The sequence below is a fragment of the Mus musculus genome, chromosome 1 (assembly GCF_000001635.26).
Source record: "Mus musculus strain C57BL/6J chromosome 1, GRCm38.p6 C57BL/6J".
In the NCBI taxonomy this organism is placed as follows: domain Eukaryota; kingdom Metazoa; phylum Chordata; class Mammalia; order Rodentia; family Muridae; genus Mus; species Mus musculus.
The window spans coordinates 160,335,303-160,348,052 of record NC_000067.6 but is presented as its reverse complement, the minus strand read 5'-3'; the positions used below and the strand labels follow the sequence as shown (position 1 = coordinate 160,348,052).

The 12,750-nt window shown below is 39.6% G+C and overlaps 1 protein-coding gene across 7 annotated transcripts in view; it reads left to right on the top strand.

Annotated features, from left to right (window-relative positions):
• The window catches only part of Rabgap1l (RAB GTPase activating protein 1-like), a 574,303-nt gene that overhangs the window by 445,424 nt on the left and 116,129 nt on the right, over positions 1-12,750 (top strand). For all 7 annotated transcript variants that reach the window (XM_006496875.1, XM_006496878.4, XM_006496876.2 and 4 more), the window contains one exon: positions 5,889-6,017. In XM_006496875.1, the coding sequence (XP_006496938.1) occupies positions 5,889-6,017 (129 nt within the window). The remainder of the gene's footprint in view (positions 1-5,888; positions 6,018-12,750) is intronic.

The window sequence follows — 12,750 nt, the reverse complement described above, 5'->3', positions numbered from 1 at the left end:
GTGTGTGTGTGCGCGCATGTGTGCACATTCAAGCAAATATTCTAGCTGCTCGTTTAGTAACCATTGCAGTATTTCATTGTAATGAAAATTTTTATGCTATCAAAATATGCCCTAGTATGTATTTAGTTTATGGGCTTTTCTGAAATAAAGCGAAGGTTAAAAAAAAAAAAAAACTACTGGAGACTGGATTATCTCCTTTTTTTACCTCTATTGCTAACATCTGTAAAGATTGCTCACTGGACAGAGATTATTGCTTTTTAAAAAGTTAAAAGCCCAAATACAGAAGATGTTATATGTATACTTTTTATGTCCCTCAAAAATCCCCAAACATCTTCATATTAAAATAAGTTCAGAATCAGTTCCTTAATTGGTACTGTGTAAGTTTTGTCTCTTAACCCTGAGCCTGCTGTACTTGAGCTAGCATGAGTCCATAGACCACACTTACACTGATGTCTGTTGTGTGCTTGAATATTTTATTCCTATTACCACGGCAACTTTGAAGAATATTATAGAAAATCACTTCTTGCAGATATTTCTTACTACCTACTTGGGAAAAAACGAAGTAGAATTTGTATAAATGTCTTTAATCATACCAACAGGCTTCATATATAATTCTGTCCAAATGAAGGAATGAGTGATATCGCCTCTGAAAATGTAAGGGGTAAACATAGTTCACACTATGAAAAAATTGTCATAAAGCAAGAGACATATATTAGTAAATCACTTTATTATTTAGATGCTATCATGTAGATGTTACCTCTGATCACTGTTACTTAACAGTGTTGGAGGAATATTTGCCTTTTGATAATTTACTGTTCTCTTGCAATTATTCAAAGGTACAATAGAAACACTCTTAAGAATTTGCCATAAAGATGCAAAAAGTGGTTTATCTTTTATTGGCTATGCTTAAAAACAAAAAGTTAATAACTTTTCAGTTGAGAAATAATAGCCTTTCCGGTGTAAATCAAGTCTAGCTTGATGGGATTCTGTGGTCAGAAGCCAGGACATATTTTGAGAGTACTTGGTTTGGTTACAGAAGTGTCAGACTTTCTGTTAAAGATTAAGACTTATCATCATGAAGTCATGTGCTAAGTCTTTCCTCATTGTCAGGGGATTAATATTTATATAACTCTAAGCTTAATTATAACCATTGTTATCATCTTCATAGCTAGGTAATTATTAATTTGTATGGATTAGAGCTAGTGATCTTGGTTGAGGCCATGTGTCCTTTTCATAGGAAGCACGCCTCATTGTTCCTTAGACTAACAGTAATATTAGTGCTTGGCATCTCTGAAATATGTATTTAGTAAGATACATTCATTGCTACCCAAAATATGAATATATAAAGTCTTTCATATATGTAGTATATACTTAAGGGATGTGAGGAAGATAAGGAAAAGGACAAGTAAACCATCAAAAGGCTAGGTAAGTTTGTCTCTGAGTTGTGAGACTTTATGTTAAACTTTGAAATCCTGTCTTCCTTAGGCTAAGGAGTTGCATCTGTGCAGGGAGGAAAATGCCATTTCTAATCCTCAGCACCTACATTAAAAGCCAGATGTGATCCTGTGCCTCTAACCCCAACACCAGGGAGTAGAGCTGGGGGACCTCATGAGTTCACTGGCCAGCCAGGCTAGGTGAAACAACAGATGTCTGATGTAGTGCAAGGCCTTCTCTGAAAACATGAAGTGGAGAAGCAGCTGGAGGCCTGTTGTCACCATGGGCTCTACAAGCATTCGCACATGGGCAAGTTTACCACACAGCCCCATTTTGCTTTTATGCCAGGAACCGTGGCTATGTAATACAAATCTAAAGCCAAAATCAAACACAGTGAAATTCCCAGATAGGTATACACACAGAGAGATTATCAATGATCAATTCTAAAGCATTTTTTTAAAAACAAACGAAAGATACATAGCTCAGGTTTAGAACATATGGTTAGTGTGGGTGAGGGCCCAATTCTGTTCCCAGAACCAAATACCTACTTTGTGTCAAATTCCTAGTGAAGCATCTAAATCTTTGCAAATTTGGAAGGAACTCTGCCTCAACTGTGGAGGGAAAACCTCTTAGATACAGTTGTGTGCTTGTGTATTTTAAGATAATGTACTAGAACTCACTAAATCATCACAGCTTGCCTCAAACTCAGGAAGATCAACCTACATCAAATTGCAGGCCTGTGCCTTTTCCCACTGAATATGTTGAATTTCTTTTTTACTTATTTCTATATACCTTTCTACCTAAATCATTAGTATGTACCAGAGATTTTGTCACTATTTTTGTTGTTGTTGTTTTGGTTTGGTTTGGTTTGGTTTGGTTTGGTTTTTGGTTTTTTTGTTTGTTTGTTTGTTTTTTGTTTTTCGAGACAGGGTTTCTCTGTATAGCCCTGGCTGTCCTGAAACTCACTTTGTAGACCAGGCTGGCCTCAAACTCAGAAATCCACCTGCCTCTGCCTCCCGAGTGCTGGGATTAAAGGCATGTGCCACCACGCCCGGTGTCACTATTGTTTTTAATTTTTTACTAGAATATTGCAGAAACTACTGTAAAATCAAAAGAAAAAAATCACCTATAGTCCTTTTATCTGAGCAAACATTCTGTTGTGTTTCCTTTCAGTCTTTTTCCTATGTGCAGATATTCTGACTGATTCCGCTGTACTACAGAGCAATTGTGATAAAAACTGCATAGTATTGGTACAGTGGCGGGCAGGTAGATCAATGGAATAGAATTGAAGAACCAGAAATGCACCCACATACCTATGGTCACTTGATCTTTGACAAAGGAGCTAAAACCATCCAGTGGAAAGAAGACAGCATTTTCAACAAATGGTGCTGGCTTAACTGGCAGTTAGCATGTAGAAGAATTTGAATTGATCCATTCTTTTTTTTTTTTTTTTTTTTGAGAGTAGAATGGAATTTATCAAAGTCTGGAGGGTAGGGGGGATGGGTGGGGATGGGGAGAAATTGCTTGATGTATACAGTGTTTCAGTTAGATCAGAAGGCTAAGTTTTGGTATGCTGTTGAACATTACAGAAGCTACTTAAAACTGTATATTTCAAAACAGCTTAAAAGAACTTTCCATTCTTTGTTTTGTATTCTTAGGAATCAAACCAAGTGCCTTGTAGGCAAGCTGGCAAGCATTCAATCTCAGAGCTACAGTTCCCTTCCCCCTCGTTTTTTTAATTATGTATTTTCTTATTTTACATTTCAAATGCTATCCCAAAAGTCTCCCATACCCTCCCCACCCCACTCCCCTACCTACCCACTCCCACTTCTTGGCCCTGGCGGTCCCCTGTGCTGAGGCATATAAAGTTTGCAAGACCAAGGGGCCTCTCTTCCCAATGGCTGACTAGGCCATCTTCTGCTACATATGCAGCTAGAGACACAAGCTCTGGGGGTACTGGTTAGTTCATATTGTTGTTCCTCCAATAGGGTTGCAGACCCCTTTAGCTCCTTGGGTACTTTCTCTAAACCCTTCATTGGGGGCCCTGTGTTCCATCCAATAGCTGACTGTGAGCATCCACTTCTGTGTTTGCCAGGCACTGGCATAGCCTCACAAGAGACAGCTATAGAATTGATCCATTCTTATCTCCTTGTACAAAGCTCAAGTCCAAGTGGATCAAGGGCCTCCACATAAAACCAGAGACACTGAAACTTATAGAGGAGAAAGTGGGGAAGAGCCTTGAACATATGGACACAGGGGAAAAATTTCTGAACAGAACACCAATGTGTTGTGCTGTAAGATCAAGAATGGACAAATGGGACCTCATAAAATTGCAAAGCTTCTGTAAGGCAAAGGACACTATCAGTAAGATAAAAAGACAACCAACAGATTGGGAAAAGATCTTTACCAATCGTACATCCAATAGAGCGCTAATATCCAGTATATACAAAGAACTCAAGAAGTTAGACACTAGAGAACCAAATATCCCTATTTAAAAATCGGGTACAGAGCTAAACAAAGAATTCTCAACTGAGGAATACCAAATGGCTGAGAAGCACCTAAAAAAATGTTCAACATCCTTAATCATCAGAGAAATGCAAATCAAAACAACCGTGAGATTCTACCTCACACCAGTCAGAATGGCTAAGAACAAAAATTCAGGTGACAGCAGATGCTGGTGAGGATGTGGAGAAAGAGGAACACTCCTCCATTGCTGGTGGGATTGCAATCTGGTACAACCATCCTTGAAATCAGTTTGGCAGTTCCTCAGAAAATTGGACATAGTACTACCTAAGGATCCAGCAATACCTCTCCTGGGCATATACCCAGAAGATGCTCCAACATGTAATAAGGACACATGTTCCACTATGTTCATAGCAGCCTTTTTTATAATAGCCAGAAGCTGGAAAGAACCCAGATGTCCCTCAACAGAGGAATGGATACAGAAAATGTGGTACATTTACACAATGGAGTACTACTCAGCTATTAAAAACAAAGAATTTATGAAATTTTTAGGCAAATGGATGGATCTGGAGGATATCATCCTGAGTGAGATAACCCAATCACAAAAGAACACACATGATATGAACTCACTGATATGTGGATATTACCCCAGAATCTCTGCATACCCAAGATACAATTCACAAACATGAAACTCAAGAAGGAAGACCAGAGTGTGGATACTTTGATGCTTCTTAGAAGGGGGAACAAAACACCCATGGAAGGAGTAACAGAGACAAAGTGCAGAGCAGAGACTGAAGGAATGACTATCAAGAGACTGCCCCACCTAGGGATCCATCTATATACAGTCACCAAAGCCAGACACTATTGTGGATGCCAACAAGTGCTTGCTGACAAGAGCTTGATATAGCTGTCTCTTGAGAGGCTCTGCAAGTACCTGACAAATACAGAAGTGGATGCTCACAGTCATCCATAGGACTGAGCACAGGGTCCCCAATGAAGGAGCTAGAGAAGGGACCCAAGGAGTTGAGGGGGTTTGCAGCCACATAGGAGGAACAGCAATATGAACTAGCCAGCAACCCCAGAGCTCCCAGGGACTAAACCACCAACCTAAGAGTACACATGGAGGGATCCATGGCTCCAGCTGCATATGTAGCTGAGGATGGCCTAGTTGGACATCAATGGGAGGAGAGTCCCTTGGTCCTGTGAAGGCTTTATGGCCCTGGCCCATGTATGTGTAGGAGAAAGTCAGGGCCAGGAAGCAGGAGTGGATGGGTTGGTGAGCAGGGGGAGGGGGAAGGACATGAGGGAGGAGGTCTTTGGAGGGGAAACCAGGAAAGGGGATAACATTTGAAATGTAAATAAAGAAAATATCCAATAAAGTCACCCCCCCCAAAGAAAGTAAAAAAATAAAGTGAATTTTGCCAACTTTTTTTTTAGTAAGAAGCCAGTAGTTGAATGGTTTGCTTCGTTTACTTTTTCATAGCTTTCTGTAGTTGTTGGATCTAGTCCTTGTTTTCTTCACTTAAGCTGCTGTTGCCATTAGTAAAAAGCCATTTTCCCATTAGGTGTTTATTATGTAACAATGATGGGCTTTGATCGCTATAAATAAAATCTTCATCAAGGTAAAGTCACAGGTTAATTCAGGAGTTTACTCATTTTCTTTTTTTTGTCTCTGTCTCTGTCTCTGTCTCTTTCTCTGTCTCTCTCCCTCTTTTTCTTTTTTAACTTCTAGCTTGGTAAATTTTGCAGGGATCCATTATTATAGTCTCCATATAATATAAATTAAATGTTAATTAGTTAATAATTGTCTCTTACATTGCTTTAGGATTTATTTCTGTATGTCTCATGCTAATATGTTGTGAATAGTAGAAATACTAAAAGTATGTAATGGCATATTCATGAAAATCAACATTCTTTTTTCTGTAATACATTTACTCGTGTAATGCAGTCAAGCTTTAGTGTGATGTTGTGTCTTGGTGATTGTTTTACAGACCTCAAAGGAAGACCTCCTTCAGGCTGATTTTGAAGGTGCTTTGAAGTTTTTCAGAGTTCAGCTTCCAAAGAGATACCGGGCAGAGGAGAATGCAAGAAGATTGATGGAACAGGCTTGCAATATTAAAGTAAGATCCACGAACTGACATATGATGACAGTATAACTTGCATGTAGAATACCGTAAACATAGCAAAGTGTGTGCACCTCCTGGTGTCTGTGGTGCTGGTCTGAGTGTGTTTTAGGGATGCTGTGTACACACTCTTCTCGCCTAGACTTCACCATTCCAGGATGTTGACAGTTGTTCTACCTTTAGTAGGACTCAGTGAAAGGTCCAGGGCTCAGATTGTAATAGAAGGGAGTCAAACAGTTATCTTTTGGGGGGGGGGGGGCTCTGGAATGGGCTGCTATAGTAGTGGTTTCCATGACAGCAGACTTGGTATTTAGCTTTTGCCATCTGTTTTAAGATTATTTAGGACAGAGCAGGAAAAATATGCCAAACAGTTCTTTCCTTTTCTTTAAGTACTTAGGCAGTTTGAGTCTTGGTCTGTCCAGAGCCATCTCATGTCTACCAGATCCCTGTAGATATATTGGTCTGTGTCATGTGTCTGACTAAACAAATCTTATAAATTAACTTAAAATTAAAAGCTGTATCCACACAAATGAAAACTATAGTAGGTGAGCATAATTTCTCTAAAAGATTTAGAACCAGTTTCCTAAAGTCAGTACATATACCTCCAGAATTGACACAAATTTGTTTATTAAGCCAAAAGACGTGTATTATGGATCTTATAGTATCATAGGAGAAAACAGACAATAAATAATTAACACAATAAATTATTTATGTTAGTAGGTGATAAGTAGATGTAGAAAAAGGAGAAAGGAAAGGGATGCGTAGTGATGTTTTCACTAGTGTGTGTAGATCTTGGTCAGACATAAATGAGACAGAGGGTAACTCATGAAGATGGTCCAGGGAGTAATTGCTCCAGGCAGGGAAGAGCCTGCTCAGATGTCCTGAGACCAGCTCAGGCCCCATGAGTGTAAAGGATGGCAGGTCAGCCACTGGAGCTATAGAAGAGTGTGTGGAATCAGAATTGAAGTTACAGGGCCCACAAAGGAGCCAAGAGTTCTCAGTTGTTATATTTAGGCTTACTTTGAAGTGGCAGGGAAGAATAGTATGTTCTGAGTTCTGAGAAGATGGCATGCATCAGTTATATGATGGGTAAGGATGGGTAAAAGAAGTAGAGAGTGCACACAGAGCCGGAAGTCATCTGTGGGTCAGCTGAACCAGGATAGCAGCAGTTCATGAGAAATAGATTGAAAGTGGGAAAAACCCGTGACATTTTCACTGTATGTAAATTTAGCTGTTGAGAGGATGAGGCAAGCTCATTCTAGATTTTGAACTAAGCAAATAAAAGAAGTGTTTCCATTAATTTAATGAGCTCATTTAAGATATAATTGTATGAGCCTAATTAATAATTGATTTGGAGTTCTTCCAGGTACTAGTCCACTGCAACATTAAAATACAACAACAGTAAATTAAAAAACAAAAGGCAGGGTCTCACTGTGTTGCCTCAGCTGGCTACTATATAACCCTGGCTGGCCTCCAGCTGCTTTGGCCTGAGAGCTGGCCCTATAAGTATGTGATACCATGCCCAGTGTGTGGGCTTGAAGCACTGTTCTCAACATCAATTTTTATTTTTATTCTAACCTATTGAAAAAATAAAGTACAAATGCCCAAAAGAATAAATCGATGCTGAAAGTAAATAACTGAATGGGAAAAGATTGTTTTTCTCTTTCAAATGAACCCCATATTTAAAACAATCATTTTCTAATACTGCCCTCCCCCTCAAATTGACCTCTCAAATTTTCATCCTGAATGCGAACTTGCTAAAGCCTTCAAGATTCATTCCTTCAGCTGAGAATAGTGGCACATTCTTACTGTCCCAACACTTGGGCAGGTGAGGCAGAAGGACTGATTCAAGTTCAGTTTGAAGTCAGCTCAGGCTAGACACATTTATCTCAAAACACAACCAGAAAGACAGAAAGATAGCCTGACAGGTAGACACAGATACATGCATGCACAGACTGCTTGGCTGAACTAAATGTCTCAGCCAAAATTACGTTTACTCATAGACATTGAAGGTATGTTCCAAAGGCTGAGGACTGTTAAATATATTTTGTGGAAAGTAAATTGGAAACACTTTTTTGCTGCTGGTTGTTCCAGAGATGCCAAGAGAATTACATTTATCTGGGTTACGTTTATACTATGATTACTCTAGAAGTCTGTTAAAGTATACCATTCAGTTCTAAAATAGAAGTTTCACCAGCCCTGGTGACACCTGCTTTTAATCCCAGCTCTTGGGAGGCACATGCTGGTAGATCTCTGAATTCAAGGGCAGCCTAATCTACAGATCAAGTTCTAGACTAGCCAGGGCTACATAGTGAGATTCTGCTTCAAAAAAATAAAATGACAAATGACAAAAGGCAACGTGAACTAGAAGAAGGGAGTTAGGAAAGAAAGACGAGGTATTGGATGATTATTATACACACGGAAGGAACTATGTAAGAGATCTCAGGTGTTCTTAAAGATAAGGATTAAAATGGGCCCGGAGGAAGTGAAAGAGGGAAGTGTGGTGGGATGGGGTGGGTTTGGGAATGAAGAAATCCATGGGTGAGGAGAATACACAGTTATGCAAGATTTAAATGTAGGTCCTGATCAGAGATTAAGAAGGGAAGGGCTGGGGGTGGGCATTGGGGTGAGGGGACTAGAAGACAGGCAAGATAAACAGAGCCTTGGAAGCAATCCGGGTTTTAACCTGAGAACTCTGTAAGGACTGAGAGGTTTTGAATGAAAGACAGAGATGGCCAGATTTATGTTTTAGACATGTCATTCTAGCTGCCATGTGGAAAATGCATTGCCGACTGTCTTATGATGGTGGTGACAGCTCTGTTCAAACAACCTTGCACTAATCAAGAGAGGAGTGGGCTGGAGAGGGATGGACAGTCGTTATTAAAGAGATAGAATCAGCAGGCCTCATGATTTAATGAGCACTAGAATGGGGAAGAGAGCCAGGGAAAGAACTCAGCATTCCTATGTCGGCAGCTTGGTAGTCATCACACTGAGGAAGAAATAAGAGAATACATTGCATGAGTGGGTGATAATGAGTTAAGTTTAAGATATTTACATTGCTGGTATATAGCCACACACTCATATCCCGATAAGTGGTATATGTAGTAGTCAGGTGGATATTGAAGTAAAAACTGAGCTAAAAGTATATGTTTGGAAGTCATAGTGTTAAAACATCGGAGTAAGTGAATTCTCATAAAGGATGATACCAAGTGTTCAAAGAGAAGGACTGAGGATCAATGCATAAACACATAAAAATGAACTGTGCTTAGAAGAGGGCAAAACTGAAAATGCAGGAGAAACTCACAAGAGTAAGACATGTGAATGTTAAGAGAAAGGGCATTGTTATCAATAAAATGTATCTGAGGTCCTGGGTTCTATCCCCAGCACAAGAGGAGGAAGATGATGAGGGCAAGTTAAGCAAGTATCAGTGGTGCCTAGAAGTCATGTACGGTATTGAGGACTCATAAATGGACTTTGTACAATAGGAAATGCTCAAGAGGTACATTAAAGGATGGCCTTAAAGGGAGCAGTTTCAGTGAAGTGGGGGAAAAGAGCCAATCATTAAAAGGATAAATAGGAAGGGAGTCAATGGAAGAATGGAGACGAGGCACTTTTCCTAAAAGGCCGTAGAGGACAGGAAGTGGACGAGATAGCCAGCAAGTAAGTCAGAGGGTAAATACGTAAGCAGGATGGAAGATGGGCACAAAGGCATTGTAGGTGTGGCAATGTTGAATCTTTAAATGCTGAAAAGAAAACATTAATGAAACGTTCTTTTACACTGAGCATTTGCAATGTGCCAGCTTCTATGCTAAATCTAAAGAATATGAGGCTAAGATAAAGCAAGTGTGCTCTCTAAACTCAGAGAGCTCACAGTGCTATAAGGAAGATGTTAGTAAGAGAACCACATGAGTAATACAGTTAATAAAGAGGGGAATGTAACTGTTGATTGCTTGCCGTTGTCTTAGTTATTTCCTTATATTTATGATAAAATATCCAAGCTAAAGCAATGTAAAAAAGAAAGGGTGTGCCTTGGCTCATAGTTTTAGAGATATAGTCCATCATGACAGGGAAGCCCAGCAGTGGGAAGGAAAGGTGTGGAGGTAGGAACCAGAAGGATGAAGCTCACATCTCATCTACACTCAAGAAGCACAGCTAGAACAAGAAGTGAAGCCATGCTGCATCGTTTCAAAGTCATGCCCAATGACCTACTTCCTTCAGCAAGCCTTCACTTCCTAAAGCTTCACAGCCTTCTCAAGCAGTAGCACTAGCTAGGGGTTAAATACTCAGACACATAAGCCTATGGGGGTGACATTTCAGTCAATCCGCATCTATCATGCACAAAGTCCTGGGTTCAAGCCGAAATCCCACATAAACCAGGTGTGGTGGCATATTGCTGTAAGGATATGGAGGGAGAGACAGAATGACCAGTCAAAGCTCACCTGCAGCAACGTAAGTGATTTCTAGGCTATTCTGGGATACTTGAGTCCCTATTTGCAAAGCAAAACAAACCTTATTTACAATACTATTGCTCAGAACACTAAAAAGGATATGAGAGCAAAGAAAACAAACCTGATTTTAACTCAGTAATTTAGGGAAAGTGTTCTAGAATTGAGATGGTAGGGGTATTCTGAAGTGGGAGAGTCTTGTGCTCAGAGCCTGTCAGAAGGGAGAGTGTAGTAGCTTTTTAAAACTGAGAGGGGGCAATGTGACTGTCGTCCAGAGTTATAAGGATACACGAGACCAAAACACTCTCTACCTGTCAATGAGGAGAAACCCACAGAAAAGAGAAAAATTGAAGATTCAACAAGGAAAAGGAAATACATGAACAGTGAAGCACCTTCAAGGGAGTAGAGATTCATCTCAGAAGACTAGATCTTTCTTCCATTACAACAGGGGAAATAAGAGAGGGATGGCGAGATGGATGAGCAAGAGCAAGGCTGTTGCACACTTGAGTGAGGAGGAACTTGGAGCTGCTCCATCAGAAGCTCTGTGTTATTTCTGTTAAGCAGGACCTAGGCTGAAGGAGTTGTAGAGTAAGAAGTCTGAAGCACAGCACATGGGAGAGGTTTTAGGCATTGCAGAAAACAAAAGAATTGCTGAACTGTATGAAGAGAGCATGAGTCTATAGTAGCAAAAAAATCTAAATGTTTTGCCATTTCTCTAGAAATCTTCAGCAATGTAAATGTATATTTGGAGAAAGGAGAAAGTTATTTCAACCTGAGTTGGGGTTTTCCAAGGGCAGTGATATGTTAGTAAGATGTATCTTGGGTAAGTGAAAAAAAAGGAAAAAAGAAATGGAAGCATCCCTGATTTGCAGCTTCTGCCAATTTTTATGGTGTGAATACCATAAAAGGCAGTTTTAACCTGCCAGTGACTTAATAGCCATATCAGTTTCCAAATATTGACAGTCATTCTCCCATGCTGGTAGCTGATGGGAGATAGGGAGTGGCAAGGGATACTGAAGTCTCATTAAGCAGAAAGTAAAGACAGAACAGGACTAAGTGACTAGAAAAGGAGGAGTATGACAGAGAACTGTTAGACGCTGTGAATAGAAAGAATGGTAGATGGGGTGATTAAATGACTTATTTATAATTACTCAAGGAATAAAACATTTTTTCAAAAAGTCCTTAAAGGTAGTTTCCCAACACCATGATCAAAATCATTTGATTATCAGTTCAAGTTAGTTGGTTGCAGAAAAACTATGCCAGTAGCTGTTGGCATTCATGGTCAGCCATGCTGTGCTTCTCTTTGTCCTAACTGCAGGGTCATCATTGCTTCTGGCTCATGCGGATCATGTGTTCAAACCTTTAAAATGTGTGAGGAGGAATACATAAAAATAACATAAACAAATGAGCTTACTGGGAGTGAGTGAAGAGGCTGCTCTTGGCTAAATGGGCAATCCTAACCTGCCCTGTGGCTTATACACCAGAATTGTCATCTTATTCTCTTCTGGAAGAGTAGCTACCAATAGGTGTTACCATAGTAACTGATTGCCTCAGAAAATTCTAAACTGTGTTCTATGCACTCAGCTAATCAATATCCAGTCTTCCAGAATAGATGAGTACAATTTGATCTTACCCCTCATAAACCATTATTTTAATGATAGTGGTGAAGTCCCTGACCTTTTCCTCTTCTGAGGACTCCATCCATATATATTTTTAAACATTTGTATTTATTTACTTTATATGTGTGGGCTCTATCTACATATACACCTGCATGCCAGCAGAGAGCATCAGATCCCAGTATAGATGGTTGTGAGCCACCATGTGGTTGCTGGGAATTGAACTCAGGACCTCAGGAAGAGCTGACAGTGCTCTGAACTGCTGAGCCCCTTCATCCATATTTTTAACCATGAATTTCAATTCATTTGAGAGTAACTTACTCTAAACCAAAACTATAAAAAACATTAACACTTAAGTCGGTTTGCTTCTAATTTCTATATGCTGTTTGCTATTTATTGCTAGCCACTGTTGTTTTATGTGAATCAGAATGTGCTCTCCCAAATAAAGATTTCCTCTGAATTATTAAAAGCCACACAGAACCACATTAACTCTGCGGAACCACATTCTCTGTCCTTACAGCAACAATGAAGTTCTTTTTTATTTACTTACTTTTTAAATTTTGTAAAACTGTGTCTTGTCTTCCTCTCCTTCTAAGACCTCTCTGAAATATGGACAAACACACTTGGGACTTTTTTTTTTAATGCTATAATCCCTTGCTGAAGAAATGT